The sequence below is a fragment of the Larus michahellis genome, chromosome 20 (genome assembly GCF_964199755.1).
Source record: "Larus michahellis chromosome 20, bLarMic1.1, whole genome shotgun sequence".
In the NCBI taxonomy this organism is placed as follows: Eukaryota; Metazoa; Chordata; class Aves; order Charadriiformes; family Laridae; genus Larus; species Larus michahellis.
In genome coordinates, this window is record NC_133915.1 from 5,127,808 (window position 1) to 5,147,772 (window position 19,965).

The 19,965-nt window shown below is 40.7% G+C and overlaps 1 protein-coding gene across 2 annotated transcripts in view; it reads left to right on the forward strand.

The window, feature by feature from the left end:
• Positions 1-19,965, forward strand: part of EBF2 (EBF transcription factor 2) — a 145,895-nt gene that overhangs the window by 103,353 nt on the left and 22,577 nt on the right. For both annotated transcript variants that reach the window (XM_074563410.1, XM_074563411.1), the window contains exons 7-10: positions 3,384-3,465; positions 13,987-14,104; positions 15,887-16,017; positions 16,579-16,705. In XM_074563410.1, coding sequence (XP_074419511.1) covers positions 3,384-3,465; positions 13,987-14,104; positions 15,887-16,017; positions 16,579-16,705 — 458 coding nt within the window. The remainder of the gene's footprint in view (positions 1-3,383; positions 3,466-13,986; positions 14,105-15,886; positions 16,018-16,578; positions 16,706-19,965) is intronic.

Genomic DNA, 19,965 nt, shown 5'->3' on the forward strand with positions numbered 1-19,965 from the left:
AAAAATTCTTGTGTGTGTGCATCTAAATAAAACTAAATCTAAATCTGGGGTGATGGGAGGGAAAACTGTCTTGCTGCAGCATATCCAGCGAACTGCAAAGAAACTACAAATGTCTTAGCTCAGGCAATAAATATGAATACGGCTCCAGCGCTTAAGTACTCAAATCCAAGGGCAGCACTTTCAAAGTGAGATAAGGAATTACTGATGCCTGTTTTGTGATATCTTAACGGTGCACAATTTTCAGCAGCTGAGGTGCTCAGCAATTCCAGAAAGTCCTTTAAGTTGTCTCCAGTGGGACTCCCAAAATTGCCGTTGGTTAAATGTCCTGGCTGAATCCCCTCAAGCTGAGTGCGTTTGCATGCTGCTTATTGCAACGCAGCCGATGAGCGATGGGAATGCTCTGCCTCTTGGAGGAGGCAGACGGCTCGGAGAGAAAGGAGAGTTTTGTTTTCTATGTGTTTTTAATGGACAATACATCTGTTGGTATGAATCAGCACAGATTTAATTGAAATCTGAGTTAATTTTCACATACGCTGCTGATTTACATTTGCTGGGGATCTGAACCCCAATTTTCTGGAGACCTTCAGCAGAAAATAAAAATTTAGTTCATTGCCATGTAGTGTTGCAGGGTTTGGTCACGGGTGCTGTTAAACCCTTATTATTTGTACCTTTTTGTGTCTGCCTTTCAGGGTTTGTGTAACGTACAGTACCGCAGTATCTTAGCTCTTCCCAAAGGCAGTTCAGCTGACGCAGCCACTTCTCTTACAGACACCTTTCTTTGCTCCAATTTTCTTCCTTCTTTAGTTTGTGTTGAGCGTTTTTCTTATCTAGATGAATAGGGATGCAAGAATTGAAAGCAAAATGAAAAAGGAAACTGGACATTTCCCCAAATAATTAGATCTTTTATTTTTCCTTTCTTTATTTTTCCTTGAAAGTAAGAACTTCTTGTGGATTTTTGTTTGCAGTTATCTTCCAAAATAACGGCTTAGCCAGCAGCTTGTTGTAAAAGTGACTTGCCTTGGTTTCATTAGATAGTTTGATTCTGTTCCACAGTTTTCCCTTCCATAGGTAGATCTCAGTGACAGAAGCAGTTTATGTATCTGCAAACATCTTTTTATGTCTGGAAGCAGAGGGCAGGATAAAAAGAAGGGTTTGTGAGTAACATTTTTGGCTCAAATTCTCCTTTGAGTGTGCCGGCATGCGTAGCGTTTTTCCTTCTGAAAACATTCTTACAGATAAAATCTTGCTTATCGAATCAGTCAAATACAAGAGGTCACAGGTTTTAGCGAGAGGAGTCGATAAGGCTGATTTGATAGAATATATTCACTCAGTGCTGCTGCGGAGGCACAAAGTTGTGTGGGATTTTGAGTTGGGAATAGGCAGAGGTGCCCAGGGCTCTGCCCTCTGAGAGCTGGGCAGCGACACGTCTCTCCTGCTGCATCCGAATGCCACCAGGCAGAGGGACCGCGGCAGGATGCTGTGCTGTCACCCTCCGTGGGGCCACGGAGACAACCCGGGAGCTCTGAAAGTCAGAAACGCGAAGGAACGATGGAGATAAAAATAACCATCTGCAAAAATGCACACCCAGAGAAAAGAAATCTCTTCGATATTTCTAAACTGTTTGTGAGAGATTTAAGGAGAAAAGGAATGTTTTAATTTAAAAAGCTCACTGGAAGGAAGTGTTTTGTGACAGTCATTTTATATGACGTTATCTGGGTCTTTTTTGCGGGTTGAGTTGTCGGCAGGTTTTCAAGGGGTTTTGTTTGTTCAAGCAACATATAAATGGATCAGATCCTTCGATATTTCTTTGTATGTTTGGGGCAGATGGAAGAGAAGTCCCGCGATGTGAGTGGTGCAAAGAAAGTGGCAATGAGAAGGGAGAGCGGATTTCTGCTTTATTGTCTGGTGTTAGGACTATTTTGGTTGTTGTTGTTGGTAAACCCTAGGAAATATACATCTTTCTCCTTTAAAGTTCTAATTCAAGGCATGAATGTGTGAGTTCTGAAGGGACTTAGGGACTGCGGTAAAAAATCGTTGTCATAGTAACAGAAAGGGAAATAGGCCTGGCTCACCTGGGACTTTAACTTACTGCAAAAGCGGATTTTTTTTTTAAGGAAAGCACTCGGCAGGAGAAATAAATAAATAAATTCTTCTTTGTATTCCAAATCAATTCTTCAACTATTTATATTTTCTTATAGCCAAGTCTTCTTCCTTCTGAATCTATCTTAAAGTCTTGGAATTTTTTATTTTAATTGTTGCAGTTAAACCCATTTTGTCCAACAAACGGAAATGAAAGGAATCCCAGAAAATATTTTCACTTGCAATAGAGGATGCCAAAAAAATTTCTTGCCTGTTATGTCTGAATTTTGAAGACATGCTTGTTTTGCGTTTAATCCAACAGCTGTGATTTTTCGTGGAGTTTCTTTACCTCTGAAATTCACAAGTTTAATCAGGTTAATCAGAAAACAAAGGGATGGATCCTCTCCTCCCTGGATTTGACACAAAATTTTGTGGAAAAGCTTATAGGAAAATGCCTGCCTAATATTTCTAAACTGGAAAATCTGTATGTTGTAGTGCATAGTGTTGGATACGCCAGTCAAGTATGCTGAGGATTCAACTTGCGTACACGACAAGCTAAATTCTACAGAATAATAACACATAAAGATAAGCATATGTCACAGGGCAAAAATAACTGGCACGAGAACTTTGTGCGAAGTTAATAGGTTTATCTGCTTGGACAGCATGAGCTGTCGTGTATTACTTCAGGTTGGGGTTTTGTTATCCTCTCTCCATATCTGTGTAAGATTATAATCTGGGCTCCTGGCAGTTCTGCTTCTCCGCTTTAGTCACCGAAATCTCAATAACTGAAAACGCCGTCATGATGAAATCTCCGCAGCTTCTTCTGGGAGCTGTATTTGTTTCTGGTTTTTAATTCATTCTAAGTTTCAAGGCTTATCTGCGTCAGAGTTGCCCTGTCCGTTTTTGTAGTTTTTACAATAGTGTTATCCTTCGATATTGTTTCATGGAAAATCCCTTCAGACAGCGACAGAAAGCCCTTGTATGCAGGGGAGAGATAAAGATTCGAAAATCGTGTGGTCAAACGTGCAGTGAGGAAATGGGCGTAAATCGGAGTAGAGACATTGACTTACACCAGCTAGCAGCCCAGTTCCGAGTGGATTACAGTCATATTGGCTGTAGTTTCCCTTTTTTTAACTTATTTGTTACAGTTTGGTTTGGTTTTGTTTCTGTTTTGGGAAGTTCTTACAGTCCTGGTCTACTGATACACCATCATGTAAATCACTACGATGTAGACTTTAAAACAGAATATAACAACACACGTTTTGTTACAGTTAAAGAAGTGACATGGTTCTTTATCTTTCCAGATTCTTCTTAAAATTTTTTCTCAAGTGCAATCAGAATTGTTTGAAAACAGCAGGAAACCCAAGAGATATGAGACGGTTCCAGGTAAGTTTTATAAGGCTCAGCATTAACTTGTCTGCTTTTTTTCCTTTTTTTCCTTTTCCCTCTCCTCTTGCCTACATTGTTCATAGTAAATGTGATGACAGTATATGATAAGCGATATCAGATATTGTTAAAAGTTTTTCTCCATTTGTTCTGTTTAAACCTTTTATTTCCCTCCTTTTTTCCTCTTTTTCCACTCTGAATCCCCAAGGGGAAGTGATGTACTGTACCAACCAGCAGTGGATATTTGATTTGACACCCTCGGGCAAAGCACTCGCACATACAGCTGCCCACAGCAGGGATCGTGTTTGTGATACTTAGATGCCTCAGAATTTTTCAAAGTAGCTCTGTACGTGGTACACAAGCAGCATCCTCATTTCCCTCCACTCCCCATCTCTTCCCGTCTCTTTTGCCTTTTAACTCTCTCATGCCCTCCCTTTCAGCTGCTTTCAAAAAAGAAGCCAAACCAGTGATGGTCACTTTAAGATCTCACGCAGCAAAGCAACAAGACCCGTGGGACAATGACCCAGCTGCTTTGCAGTGAAATCTGCCACTGGTTTCATCATAGCTGTCGCTGATGGATTGTGAATCCCAGCTAATAAAAACACAGAAGGAGGTGAAGTGTGTCACTGGTGAAGAGAAAGGCAGACGCAGTCTCCCATCATTCATACCCTAACCTTTTAAGCAACTAGGTTTAATAAATAAGTATTTCACCTGTAACTTAGCCCGCGCAAAAATGTAAACGGAGTGCTCAGGCCTTTAAACGTCCTGGATGCAGTGTCTCCGCTCTGCGCGGCGTGGAAGGTGGCAGGCAGAGAGGCTGTAGAGGAGTGATGCTAGAACTAACTCTCACGCAGTCGGGAGGGAGGCAGCGTGGTCCAGCGCAGGGACACAAGATTGCAGGTCAGGTGGTTGGACTGTACCACTAATTAGCTGGGAGACCTTCAATGAGACATTTTGCCTTTCTTTTAGTGTGTGTTTCCACCTCTCCAAATGGGGTTGCTCACCTTGGTAAAACTTTGTGGTCTTGATTCAGGAGAGCATTTGAGGAAGCGCACGCGTGCTGTGCCCGCCGGAGCCTTTGACATCTACTGATGAAAATCAGGACTGTCCTCCTAAATGCTGCTGCTGCTTGTTATCATTATTATTGAACTTTCACTCGGTCACATCCCTGATAGAAAGAGGATTTTAGCTTATTGAGGGGTGTGGGATTTTCTGGCAGACCCGCAAGACTTGTGGTGGGAGGGAAGGTGACATCCTTAGGTTTGGCAACTCATGTTTCAGTGCTTGGGCACTTGCATCACTTTCCTCATTTATAAATGAAGTTAAAACTCTGCGGGAGTTTAGAGTTGTTTAAAACTTTCCACCAAAACATGTTTTCACAGACCAGTGATTTATTTTTTTTTTTAATTTTACTAGCAATGAAAAATTAACAGGAGGTATATTTTTATTTAAAAAAAAAAGTTTAGCTTTTAAGAGAAATACTGCAAAACAAAAGCTTCTGAAAGCTCCAAGAATTCTAAAGAAATGGGGGCAAAAAATAGAAAAGAGTTAATTTTTTGTTTTGAGCAGAAATAAATTTAAAGAAAAACTTAATTTTTTTCACTAGTAGTTTAAAGAGACTGCAGTAACTTCTTCATTCCGTGTTTTTAGAAATGGTAAGACATGAGAAAAGAGAGGCTCATTGTTAGGAAATTTGTACTGATTTTTTTTTTTTTTCAAGTGGCAATTTCAATGAAGAAAAAACACCAATTAGATATCATCTGCCAAGAATGTGAAAAAATCTGAGAGTAAAGGAAAACTGGATTTATAGCATGTAAACAGATCTTGTTAGCTCTTAGAGCCAGCTTGAATAGCTGATTGTGGAATGTAATGAAACATAAATACAGACTCTCTTTTTGTTTTGTTTTGTTTTGTTACGAGTTTGTAAAAAATCTTACACAAGGGTATCCTGATTAGCACCTGGGGATTCTAGGCACTGCCATGTTACAAATAATATTGGTTGTAACAGCCAAAATATAAGTTCTGGATCCAAATACACCTGAATGCTGAAGAAATGGAGATCTGATTTCAGTTTCGTGCCAGCTGCCCCCTCGCTATGGCCAGTGAGACTGAAATCCCAGATTTCGATGGGGTGCTGAACTGCAGGAGGATTTTACATCTAATTTTTTTTGGCAGAATCTATCTCTAGTATCAACCTTATTCTTTGTTTCCGTTCTGTATCTTCACACCCCAAATGGGGATGTGATTGAGCCAAAAGACCTTCACATTTCCAGTGAAACACTGAACGGGGAAACTGAAATGAGTCTTTGAGCACCCATCTAGCTACTGATGGAATCTTCATTCCTGCAGCCCCTCCACCTGCCACGTGCCTCTTGGATATGAGAAAGTGTGGCCTCGCTTTTGATCTTTATACCAAAATCAGCAGTTTATTGGAGAAGAAAATGAGCTGGGAGAGACTCTTCATCTGGGTTTTCTCCTTTACAAGAAGCCAAGCTGGAAAACTAGAGCCAAGTGAAACTCTCTGGTTGTGTTCCGCAGGGCTCACTGAAACCCCTGTGGGTTCATACCCTTTGAGTTTCATTGTGAGATATCAGTGCAAAGCCCCAGATTAATCAACATCAGGGAAAACCACTAGGCTTATCTTACTTTTTGTCAAAACTAAAAATGTTGACAAGACTTTTTTTTCAGAGTTACAAAAATTAACCCTTTGAGACAAATTCCAAAATACTTGCGGTTTTGAGTGAAAGCAGGATCTTCATTCAGGCTTGTTCAAAACTGGACGCATCAGGTTATAAGCTTTGTTCTGGTCTACGGAGGTCAGTGTGTATAAAAAAAGATACAAAAAGTAGTTCAGTTGCTAAAATTTGACACATTGGGAGTAGAAAAGCTCTGTGTTCCAAAGGAAATTAGCCATGATGAGCTGTAAAGACAATAAGCACAGAGCTTGTTTTCTGTCTGCCTCATTGTTTTGCAGGTTAGAAGCACGGCTTCCCTCAATGGAAGGGAAGTTAAAGAGTGTTCTTGAATGCTCCACTGTCTCTGTCTTCTGGCTCCTCCTATTTTTGGTTGATTTGGGGGGGGGCTTTTTTGTTTTGTTTTTGGTTTTTCAATTTGGGCAAACGCTTTTTGCCGGCTGCTTGTTGAGCGCGGTCTGTCAGCTGCCCATAAAGTCAGAAGTGGGGAAAAAAAGATAGAGTACTTCAGATATTAGTGGTGTGCTTGCACACTGTGAACATATTCATTTTCATTTGAATTGTGAAGATTTACATGGGGCAAAGTGATTAATGTGCAGAATTGTTTATTAGGTTTAAAAGGGCAGTTGTTCATCCTACCAGTACTGGAACATGTGAGTAGAGTAAAAGCAGTCAAAAAGCACAGTGCAGTAGGGTACTTTATTCATTTTACGATTTAATTCATTATGTTTTATTCTTGGGCCACATCTAAAACCTTTGTTGGTTTTTTTCCTAATAAATTATTTGTACAGCTGTTGCTATTACGGCCCTCCTCTTTCAAACATTTCCACGCATTTCACTTTCCTTAGACAGACTTCTGCAGCGATGCTCAGCTCAGTATCTTAATTCGTACCTATGTTTTTCTGCAGAACCAAATATATTAATTTGCAATGTTGTAATGCTTGTCAGATCTCCAGGAGACATTAAGATACTCTTTTTTATGGTTATTAAAAAAAAACCAACAAAACAAGAGAAAATCCTTATATCAAAGTTCTCATTTAAATTGCTACTGAAACCTGGAACTGAAAGGGTCTCATCAAAAACCGATTTTGCTCTTTAATAGAGATGGAATGAAAGCCCGAAACGCAGGCTTTGTTGTTGAGACACAAACATAAATAAGAGACATGGAAATAGTGCTGTACAATGCATCTTATTGAGTTCTTCCAGCATGGAAGAATGGTTACTCATGTCTGGAAAAGTGTCAAGTTAATGCTTCTGATTAGAGATGGGTGTGAAGCTCCACAGTTTGGGCTTGGCTTGGCTGAGAACCAAAGTTCCAGGGCGTTGGGATCCAGTCTCTGAGCCTGGCCTCAGCCCTGCTTCTAGATAGAAGATTTAGATATTTTGTAGTATAGTTACAGTATGTTAAACAAAATTGTTAGATTTCACTTATATCACACTCGTTTAAAAAAAAAGGGGGTGGGGGAGAAAAAGGGATGGAAAGGTTACATTAACACGGCATTGTAAATTCAATACAGCTCCAGATGCCTGAAGAGGTTGGGGTTTTTTTCGTATAATTCTTTAGTTTGGAGAGCAACACCAGCTGCTTTGTGATCACGTTAACTATTTGAAATTTGCTTTGATATTAAGAGCTTCAAAGATGCAATGAAAATCTCTTAACTTTCATTTTTTAATCAAATACAAAGGTTTTCTACTGTTGAAAAAAATGTTGTACCCCAGAAGTTAAAGGATGTATGATCATTATTTTAGTGAGTTTTTTTACCCAGTAGTAACATAATTCTATTGTGAATCACTCACTACTTAATGTCTGTCAGTGGCTAAAGCAGGGAAAGAGAACCTTTCTAGAACTAATGGATATTTTCACGGTTACTTGATGGCTGCCCAAATACATAAGCAGATCGAGTAATATGTCCTTGTGAATTTAACTGAAGCAAATATCAATAATTTATCAATGAATATATTTCTGAATAAAGATTTTCGGTGGAAAACTGAAACAGAAAGCAGCTAAAATCCCCTATTCAAAGCATAGTGCTGCCTGTTTGAGTTCAGCTAATCTGAGTTTCCGTAGGTATTGTCGTTACTGTCATTGCTGTATTCGCAGTGAGTGATTCTCCCAGGAACAGAATTAAAAAAAAATAATATGATGCCCTCCATTTAATGAGGACTTCTCCTAGAGAACTTGATTGAAGCCCAATGATACTTAATGGTAACGACCGGTGTGTAATGGGGGACAATAATTCTGTGGAATTAAGATGAGGCACTTCAGCTAAAATGCTTCAGCTGAGACCTGGTACTAACGCATTAGACTCCTGTTGATTGGGAATTCTGCTTCATCCGGTAATGCACTGATTAAACAGATCCTATGGTGCCATGGTAGAGAGAAATGGTACAAGGCAGCAGACCATCGATACTAACAATGGTCATCTTTGAACCAACATGCCTTTTTAGAAACAAAAAGAGAAAGGTCACCAATTGCCCTCTGTTTTCAGCAGAAATCATGACATGGAATGTTTCCTGGCAGGTATCCCCCTCTAGGTGTTCTAGGGAGAAAGAGAAAGGAAAAATAACAAGGTGAATCCCTGGGGAGATTCCCTTCCTGACCTCAGAGTGGTTGGATCCAGTTCAGCATCAGGCACATGACAAAGCTGGCTGTGTGTGAGAATTCTCCCATTTAGCTTCTAACGTGAAGCACTGAAGGATCTGTGTCGTTCAGGAAAAAGAAAAATGGGTAGGAGTGGTGGGATAATATTGTGAGTTAGGGATGTTGACTGTAAGAAACAAAAAGGGGCAGCAAGAATAAAATGTAACTGGTCTAAATCAAAATCCTTTCCAGACATGGTAAAAGAATGTGTCAGAGACCCCCATGGTCAGATTTGGATATGGATAGAAGTCACTGAACTGTTGTTAGAGAGGTGAATACTGCACGGACTAATGTCGTTATGGGGGACTAATTTCCCAGGTATAGATTGTGAAACGTGCAGCTCCTATCAGCAGAGTCTCCAGCTATTGCTGGATGGTGGATTTCTTCATCAGATAGTGACTGACCCAACAAAAGGTGATGTTATTTTAGATTCGATATGAGTAAGGGAAGGACTAACTGCAACTGCAAAAGAAAAAACACCGAAGGAGCTTAATGCACTCAGCTCTGAAGAGCAGCCAGCCTCTGTGACAGTGAGTGGCCAGAGTTGTGTATCGTCTATTAAAAACAAACCACAGATGAGATTCTGTGTCTCAGGTAGGCTTTGCCACTAGAAAGAAGGATACATTTGAACCATTGCACCCCATTGATTTCTTGTTTGGAATACAATATACTGGTTTAACTGTATTCAAATGAGAATGAAAATGAACTTGAAGCAGGTGCAGGAATGGGTCATTAAGGTGACTGGTGAGCGGACAAAAGCTTGGCTCAAATACTTCAGTGACATGCGCTGCTAAGGGATGTAACTGCTGTCTAAAAGTATCCTAAGGTAGGTCAGAGTGGGAAATAATAATTTTAAAGCTAGTGTTAAGTATAAACTGACGAGGAATAAATTTAGGCTGTAAACCACAAATTCCCAAACCATCAGGACAAGTAGGCTTTAAAACAAGAGGAGTACCAAAGGCAAGAGCTTGAAGTGGTTGAAGATAATTTTATAAAAGTAGCTACATGGTTTGGTTGTAATAGCAGGAGACTGGATGTCAGTGACCCAGGCATGGTCTTCCACCCTTGTGCCCCCATAATCTTAGGAGCCCCCATCCCTGAAGTGAAGGGATGTGCATAGATTTTGCCTGTTGGCCGAGAGTTTGCAGCGGGCTGAGGGGCTCAGGGAGGATTTCCCAAAGAATTCAATGGAAGTTTTGAGCAGAGAGAGGCTGCTGGCATTTTTCACATTGTTTATCTTATTCCTAATCCAACTATGAAGCAAACACATTATATTCTAGCATCTACTCCTGTATTACTCGCTCGACCAAAACGCCTGTTGACATCAATGGGAGCCCTGTCCAAGTGAAGACAGCAGGATGAGGCCTGACATCTTTTCTTCCACCCAGATGGAAAATAATAATAATGATGATAATTTTTAAAATCCTCAATAGTAGTTATTCTTTTGAAAAGTTAAAATAACATGGTGCTGTGACTAGAGAGTTATAAGGGAAAGTGCATCAGGAATGTAATATTGTTTCCAGATGTACAATGTCATAAAGAATTTTTTCCACACTTGGAATGGTAACAGGAATTTTTTGAGAGAGATCATTTACACAGTGATGAGATATGTTACATGTAAGTAAATGCCTGGATGCCTGGAATGTTTGTACCATATGTCTAAATAGGTGTCTGTGAGTGATACAGCTTTTGTATATACGATGATGTGTATTTACTTGCATGTATGTGATTTGAAGAGGAGCATAGGTTAGAATATAGAAATACTGATATAATGTATAAGTGGGGAGGAAAGGTTGTAGTAGCCAGGTAAAGGTTCGTAAAGAAATAAAACACTTTGAAGTGTGCAGGCAAGCGAAAGAGGGGCAGAGCAGCTCAGAGAACCTGAGTTTAACGTGCTGAAGACAGTTTGACTGAATGTCATGGTAGGTGATCCCTCATCGTGGTTTTTGAGCAGGGATTACATTACAGAAATCCACCCGGGAAACAAAAATAATGTGGAGATACAGCACATGCATTTCTTCAGTACTGCTGGGGAATCCTTGGTTTATGTCTGTGGCTTCGTAGCTAATAACAAGACCCTTGCAGATTTGGAGAGAGAATCTTAAGAACTGTCGAAAACACCGCTGAGATGCCTGTAATTCCCTCACTGTTCCTGGAGATCGAACCTGCATTTGAATGGATGAAGGAATAACCCATTGCCCTGTCTATGTCTTGCTTGGTCGGTTGTCCGCCGAAACTCCAGCAGAGGTGACAGGTTGATCCAGCTGTTGGGCAACACAAAATCTTTAGTCTTTATGCTGTCTGTGTCAAATTTAGCCCTCAGCTCCAATTACCGACATCCATGGCCTACCTGACATATTTTGATGTTCTCAGATCATTCCCTTAGGATTACATTTTGCATTAACTACTGATTTTAGGTAAAAGACCATCAGCTGAATAGGCGTAGAAGCCAAGTTAGTCATACACAAGAAGAAGTGCCACCAGATCAGGAAAAGAAAAACACACCAAAACCATTTGCCAGTAATTTGCTGTTGCTGTGGACAAATCTGAGAATTTAAATCTCCAGGGAAGTTTGCACATCAGCTTTCATCAGCACTAAATACAGGTTTTTTTTTTTTAAAAAAAAGGCCTGGAATGTTTTACAATGTTAGGAGCACAAGTGATATTGATAAATCTGTGTTCAGAAGGGTATTGGCAAAAATGCATAGAAATGGTTAACAAGGTAATGGTAAGAAACGTTGACCTTGATTTGTTTAGCTAAGATGTAAAGATTTTTGAAGGTCAAAGGTGTTCTTGTGTAGTGTTTTGGAGTCTAACTGTGTCTGACCCTCTAACATTAAGCTGCTGTGGCCTGCAGTTTTGAAGAGTGAAGCAAACCAGGGGGAAGGAGAGAAGGGGGAGAGAACAGGAAATGGAGTGAGGTGTTTCAGGAAGTTGTCAGGAGTTGACTGATTGATTCCAGATGGAAAGGGTCACCCGTCATGACCCAGGAAATACTCACTGGGGGAAAGCAGTTGGCTTGTGAAAGGGAAGGGCCTGGGAGTAAGAGACCATAGTGGAATGCGCATTCCTCTTCCTTTTATCCATAAAACATGGTTTTTTAATCTTCAGTATAAAACAATTGGATTGTCATCTTCATCAGACAATGACTGGAGCAAAGTAAAGAAGTTCAGTAATTTCTATGTCCATAATCTCACGTGTTCTTACCCCACATCATGGATAAGGAGTTGGAGCAGTGTCGTAGCAAAGATGACAGAGGTCTCTGCTGAATTTCAACAGCGCCTTAGAGATTACTTAGAAATAAGGTCCAAAACGATGGGAAGGTTCTGGTCCACGTCTGAACTTTGCGTTTTGTCCTGTCCCTGAGAATGCTGTATTTATTTACCCTAGGTCCCAGCCCGTGAAATGCCAAGTGGCTTTGACCCTCCTATGATGAATGGGAGAGGTAAATAAAAATGGAACTGCTCATGGAGAGAGGTCTGTAAGTGCAGCTTCCATTCCGGCTGGCTCAGGGAATGGAGGATGCTCAGCACTTATCTTCTAAACAGAGGACTGTTTCTTGCTATTGCTCGTGCTACGGGGATCTCTACAGCTCTCACTGAAATGGGGCTCTTGTGTTGTGCACATTTACACCCAAACGCTTACTCAGAGAGGGAATGTGTGTCTACTTGAAGTCTGCATATATTATAAAGATCTCATACTGAGAGCATGTGGGTGTGTGTTTATCACATACGTACCTTCTGTATGTGAAGTCAGATATGTATATATTATATAGTGTAACTGTATATATGATATACTTTTTATTTACATTTGGTTACAATTTAAACACTTGTCGTAAATATTTCAGACACTGGAATAATTCAGGTCTATTCCCCTGTTGCCATAGTGTGCTCTGTGCTGGCCAGTGAGAGATTAAAATTTATTTCCATTGTTTAACGGAAAATAATGAAGTGCATCTGAGTGGGTTCAGCTATGTCATGCGGGAAACGTTCACTTTGGACAGGAGTCTCACTCCACCCAAATGTGCAATGATGAAATCCGTTGGCACACAAAAGCAACACATTTTGTGACAAGAATGCTTGAGAAGTCTGAGAGTACAGTATGACAAGAGCCTTTTGGAATGAATTAAACTTGTCTCAAGCAAGAAAGTATTCTTTAAGCTAGCATAATCCTGTAGGAGGGCAAGGTTTCTCCTGCTATATGCTGAATATAGTTTTATCAACAATTAGAGCTTGACATGCCCTTACCTGGAGTATGAGAGCTGTATCTGTGAAAATCCGTGAACACATCCAGGCGCAGGTTCTCAATAGCTGGGAATTACTGTAGCTGTGCGGCAGCTGAATGGAGTTAAGCTGATTTACACTAACTAATGGTTGAAACCTGAAAGTTTCAGTAAGATGCATCTTCTTCCGGTAGTTAAAACACTGTTTAGTTTTTTTCCTAAAAGTTTGTGGGTTAAAGGCACATAGATTTCTGGATTTATAGGACTTAGAGCTTTGGATATTGTATTGTAAAGGGAAAACTAAGTGGGATTAATGACATCCAGTCACCTCCTCTAAGAATTCATATGCTGTTGGAGCACAGCAACATAAGTTGTGGAGGCTAAGGTTTAAAAACTGCTGCTTGATTTGGGGTCCTCAGGCTGAGATGATTTTCGAGAGCCACCGAGCACACATAGGTCAAAACCCAGACATGATACTATGTTTTCACGTAGTAGGAGTTTCCATTTTGTTCAGTCAACGGAGACCTGTATTTCGGAGCCGATGCATTTGGTGTGTGTGTGCGGTACAGCAGATGGCTCTGGGTCTGCATGTAGGTATCAGAGGGCAAAATGCTGGGGTGCTCCACAGCCTGCCGTCCTGGTTGGTGTAGAGAGACCTCTTTGCCATCAGCTATGCTACAGTGCACCAGAGCAAGTTAAATTTAGGGCCATCTGCAGTAACTGGTTCATTATACAGTAAGGACTTTATACGGCCCTTAGGATGCTATGTTAAATGGAATTAATGCATAGAATAAAGGCTGAAAATATTTTCTCCCTTGCTTGTTAGGGAGTAAACCCTGCAGACATGATGCCATTTTACAAAGAGAACAGGGTTTTAACTCAACTGATTAATTAATACTTTACAAGTTGAATTTCAAAGTAAATTGTTTACCTGTCTCCTTTTTCTCCCCTTTCTAAACATCTAGGTTGTGCTATCAACAACAGTGAATGTTGACGGGCATGTACTGGCAGTGTCTGACAACATGTTTGTTCACAACAACTCCAAGCACGGACGGAGGGCACGGAGACTTGACCCCTCAGAAGGTAGGATGTTTGTATGAAGAGCAGTACACAAATGAATGCAAAAGCACATTGCCCATTCTTCCATTTCTATTTGTTTTCAGGAGGGAGGGAGAGCTAAGGGGGAACTACAGAACCTCAAGGGGGCTAGAGGAGGAAGGGGCGGGAAAACAGTGTCTGCTGCATGCAAAATATGAGCCTTTTTACATCTAAGAGACTGGCTCCCCCTTCCTCCCCCAATTTATTAATTAGTTCATACTGCAAAGATGAAAAACGTAGAAACACCAAGTATTATCTGAATTTCAGATTTCTCCTTCAGCCGGGATAGATTTGATTTCAGGCAACATGACATCTCAGTTAAACAGAACTGTTACAGCGCAAGATGTGTATGAAAAAGTGTCACTAGTTCCCTTAAACAAACTATGCGCAAAGCATAACAATGCCCAGAAGGGAACTGACACTAATTGATTTTAGTTTGTTTGGCTAAGCAAGACTCATGGCCATCTACAGGATGGGTTTTGGACTATATTAAAGCAATTACAAATACTTGTATCTGTTAAGCTTCAAACTGGTTGGCCCCTCCTCTCCCTCTTCCCATACATTCATTACCAACACATTCCACCTCTCTCACACAGACAGTATACTCAAAATTACTCAAAAATGCTATCTGTGCCTGCTTTTCCCTCCCCTGCAGCTAGTGAAAGTGAGAAGCGCTAGTGATGTTAGTAGAAAAGACAAGCAAGGATATTATTTCATTATAATGTTTTGCTGCCCCACTTCTTAACTGTGCCCTATATCAACCTAAAAGAAGAATTAATGAACTGGAAGAAAATGATTGAATCAGTAAAGAATTCAGAGTGGTGTTAATTCTCCCCCAGCGGGCAGTGAAATGGTAGAAGGAAAATCCCAGGATTCCTAGCCTAGGAAGCCATCCAGTTTTTCCTTGACTGATTGGATGTGATTGACTGGCTGTTCAAAGGAGTCTCATGTTTTTGGAGCACTGCCAAAGTTCCCCTCCACCTCTGACCCTGTCAACATTGGGAATGGAGTGATGGATTGACTTTGGTTATGGCCTGGAAACCATATTGGGTTCCTGATGGGATGTATAGTCCAGAGGCCTTGAACATATGGAAGAGAGGAGAAAAAAAAAAATCTACTCTATAAAATCAAGAAAATTATTAAAAATTGACTCCTGATAGGAATTGGAGGAAACATTTGATATTCTCTTACCTTTTTTACCCATTGATAAACTTAATAAATCTTAATCTACCTCTCTTTCCACAGAGTTTAGCTTTTGTGCGATCATATGCTAATAAGTGGGTTTTTTTTTTAAACAGCCTCTGCACAATCATTTAAGCGTTTCATTTTTACACCCACTACAGTTGGCCTATTAGGCTTTAATGACACGATGTTAAGTGCCAGTAATGAATAGGCAAGTAATTAACACAAGCAAGGCAGAAAACATGCTTTTATTTATCTATTTATTGGTTTATTCATTTATGTATTTATTTATTTATTGGGCTTTGTGGCATGGTAGAGCAGCCCTCATGGGTGAATGGTTGGAGGGAGCTTGTCCTAGGCCTTTGTCAGCGCTGGGAATAGATGCCAGCCATGGAGTGGTGCAGAAACTCCAGGCGTGGGCAGGTGAAGCTGCTCTAAGCTCCGGTTTGCATCAAATATGACTCAGGACTGCTTAAGGCGCACAGAAATTGCCGCTGCAGGGCTTTACACCCAGTATTGCAAACAGTCTCAAGACTGCGTGGGAGAAAAAAACCCATAATCCGATGTCCTTTTTGTTTTGTTTAGCCACACCGTGCATCAAAGCAATCAGCCCCAGTGAAGGCTGGACTACAGGGGGAGCGATGGTGATCATTATTGGAGACAACTTCTTTGATGGGCTGCAAGTCGTATTCGGAACCATGCTTGTATGGAGCGAGGTAGGTAGGGCTGCCTCCCTGTTGCTAACCTGAAGAAAAGCTCCTTTTCTGAGGAAAACGGAGGGGGAACAATGTTAATTCCCATTCCAATAATGGTACAAAACTGGCGGCGTGTTAAGGCGGGCCATACAAACCTGTGTGAAGGAAATTCATGGAACATGTTCAGTCTGTGGAACTCCTTGCTGTGTGATATTATGGAGGCCAACTGCTCGGTAATATCCAGAATGGACCTGGAGGCGTCTGGAGACAGGTAAAGGTAAAGAAATAAAGAAAGAATTAGAGTGTGGGAAGGAGAAACAATTCTCCCTGGGTCTAGAAATAACGCCAGCAGGTAACCAGTGGGCATAAGCAGTACAATTTTCCTGAGGACAGTTTATCCTAAAATGTGTCTTCCTCTCCTGGAGGCAAGAAACTAGAGCACATGTATCACTTGTCTGATCTATGGTGCCTCCTTTATAGGAATAAATGATGTATTTACTCATAAAGCATCTTTGTAGGGTGAAAGTGGGGGGAGTAACACAGACATGTCATAATTGTGCCTCTCCTTTTGTTGTTTACCAGCTTATCACGCCTCATGCCATCCGAGTTCAGACACCTCCACGTCACATTCCCGGAGTGGTTGAAGTGACATTATCGTACAAATCCAAACAGTTTTGCAAAGGCGCACCGGGCAGGTTCATTTACACAGGTAGGTGACTGTGATTTACGCTAGAGGAGCTCAGGCTCAGAGCCTCTTTGTTTTGGTAATCACCGTTGACAACTCTCTGCTTTCTTGCTTTCTTCCTTAATTTAGCCTCTTGCTGTTTGAAGGCCACTCTGCTAGTTGTGACATTTGGACATGTAAGCAGATAGCTTCATTGTGCTGCAGAGGCGTTAAGGCACTGTTAACTACACATGTTAATATTTTTTCCAGATTAGAGCTCATGCTGTTCTGATATGGCTCTGCCTATAGATATACTGAGTGTACAGGAACATGATAGCATTGTCCTACATACTGGAAGATGTTTTATTTATAACAGAATTTATTTTACATTTCCCTCTCGCTGGGGGTAACCTTTCATTTTCAAGATAATCCCAGAGGACAAGGAGAGCATCTTGTATCAAGAGACGCCAGTGAGCTGAGTGGAAAATAAATCTGTTGGGGTTTTTTTATTCTTAAATGGATTATCAGCTTATTTAGTGTCCTATATTCACCTCGGCTAGCAGGAAAACATTGTCTAGAGATCTGAAAGAAAAAAATCGGATGGGACCATTTCATTTCATTAAACTGCCAGAACCAGTAGTAACAATGATGGCATAAAACGTAGACACTAAAGTTTCTGTAGCCTGTTACGCGTGGCTGGAGAATAATGGTGCGCCAAGATCTAAAGGGTGGGTTTGTTGAATGACTTGCTCCCACCAACTTGTATTCAGATTTCTCAAAATGGAAGGATTTATTTCATTTTTAAAAGCCTCTTACTACCAACAATCCTCATTAAATAATCTTTGTGTATTATATTTGACATATTTTAAATCATAATTTAACTGAAAAATAATAATGAAGGTCCAGGAAATATTTTATTAAGAATTTTAAGGTAAAAACGTAACCACCTGTTGAGTGAATTGGTTAGAATTTTTCCATAAGTGGAAAAATTTGAATGAAAATCTGACACATTAAGACTTTAGAAAGAACCAATGATCTGTGAAGGTCCTGTTTTATGCCATTTTATATACCCTTTATTATTACACGTGCTAAATTAGTGTTTAGTTATGTACGTGGAAAGGCATTTATTCATACAACTGCCACACCTAGAAACCTGCAGCAAGAATTAAGCCTTCAATGAAGATACTGAAATGATATATTCAGTCCATTGAGTGAAAGTGACTTTGACTCAACCTTAAAGAGATTTGCACTTTCTTCTGATTTGGCACCAAAATAACCCTTGTGCAGAGCGAAGTCGTTCTGGAGTTATTCGTGGGTTTGTGAGGTCAGGGTGTGGCCAAAAGCTTTTGAAATACATTTTCTTCTAAGGCAGAGCATTGACTCACTGATCCCTGGGCCTGATCTGATGCTTGAGCAGGTTGAACTTATCTCCTTTTCCTGAGAGATGACTGGCAAAGCCACCAAACAGGTTAAAGTTTCACACCTGCGTGCAAATACAGTCGTGTTTCTACAGAGATGGGACAGGTTTAACTTGGCAGAGTCTGGCACTCCTTAAGCAAAGGGGCAGTGTCACCGATCCATGGGGAGTACAGGCCTTGTGGGGGCTGGACCAGGCTGATGCCTTTACCGTCAGAGAGACTGTTAATTCTTTAGTTGTTATTACAGATTTAAATGTAAAGTTCTTCTGTTCCATTTTCTGCTTCTGGAGGCCTTGATCGCATGGTGTCTTCAACACAAGCAGTGCTGAGGGCCACCATCCCTCTGCCGTCAGGACCTGTGCTGACAGAGGTGGAGGAACTGGGTGATACAGAGATGTGCAATAGGAATGTGCATTCCTCTATAGAGAAAAGTCTTATTATTGTAAAGCTGTTTTAAGTGCAAACTTACTTGTACTATTTAGGGGGGACTTGAGTCAGACTGCAGCGCAGTTCTTTGACATGTTAATTAGAGTTACACACAGAAAAGGACATGAAGATGTATGTAGGAGCCAGCAGAAGAGAAGAAAGTTAAATATACTATCCCTGTTCTACTGCTGTTATTGGCATAGGGATATCCGTTAGCATTCTCTGAGGAGTGAGTGGGTGCTTACTGCCATATGTTACAAAACAGCATTTCGCAGAAGATGCCGAGCTGTTAGAGCGAGGGTAGAAGAGACAACTTTTCAATCTGTCTGTTCAAGAACCTGCAGCTCTCCCACCATGGCAGGCAAAATGATAAACACAGCTATTAGGTAAAGGCTCACCTGTATAATCAATTCCCCCAGGTTGTTGCTGCTAATAGCAGTAAAAACAACTTCTAAGCTATGAAAATAACATGGTGGCATTTTTTTTCTTTCTGTGGCTGTGCTATCAAAAAACTACTGTGATTGTGAACAAATGCATTCGGTTTTAACTTAGGCAAGCCATATTCAGGCAATCGAGGTCCTTCTGCCTGTCAGTCTTCTTCAGACCTTCCACAACAACTTTGGAACTTCTTGACCGATTTCTATTAGATTTTATCAGAAAGTTAGGAGCATTGAAGATGCACAGTTCCAGCACATTTATGTGAAAATGGAAAATGGTAAGAGAGACCTGAATTAATCCCCCACTGAAAGAAAGGGTGAAGGGCTCAACCATGTTATTAGACAGCAGAGAAGCTACCAGAAAACAGCCTCAGGTTGTTTAAATGCCACTGCCCTCAGAGCGCGTGTGTGCATCCATAGTACTCTGTAAAATATCTCAGTAGCAGCACAGAAGTGCTGTTATTTGTTGGGTAGAGTAGCAGACAAATACCGTATCAAATACCAAAGGGGAAAGTTCGATAGGTTTTATAATTATTGGTGAGGTAGTTCTGTGCATCGTAACAAAAATCTGTGGGGTTTTTTTGAAAATGGAAGTTTATTATTTTCTTGATAATTTTAGTACTTTATATTGCAATATATTCCTCTGAGCTGTCACAAAGTTTATAGATAACGTATCAGAAAGTGCAGTGGGCTGGGAGACACAAATAAAACCACTTCTCTCTTGAACTGTAGTTGCCTTAAGAAACGAGAATTTCTCCTCTAAATACCTCCCCTTTACATTCAGGCTGCGCTCTGCAAAAACCAAAGAAATGCAGAGGCATTAACATCAAGCCCAGGAGACTGAAAAGTGTGAAATCCTGCAAACTAAAAGCATGGGAAGATGTAGTTCTGTCAGAACTAATAACAGCAGCAACAACTAGCAGCCCCGGCACTAGCAGGGTCATGTTGTATTAAGTCCTTCATAATTATTAAGTGCTGAGATCCAACCTCAGATGAAAAGCACGAAGGGTCAAGTCATATGAAA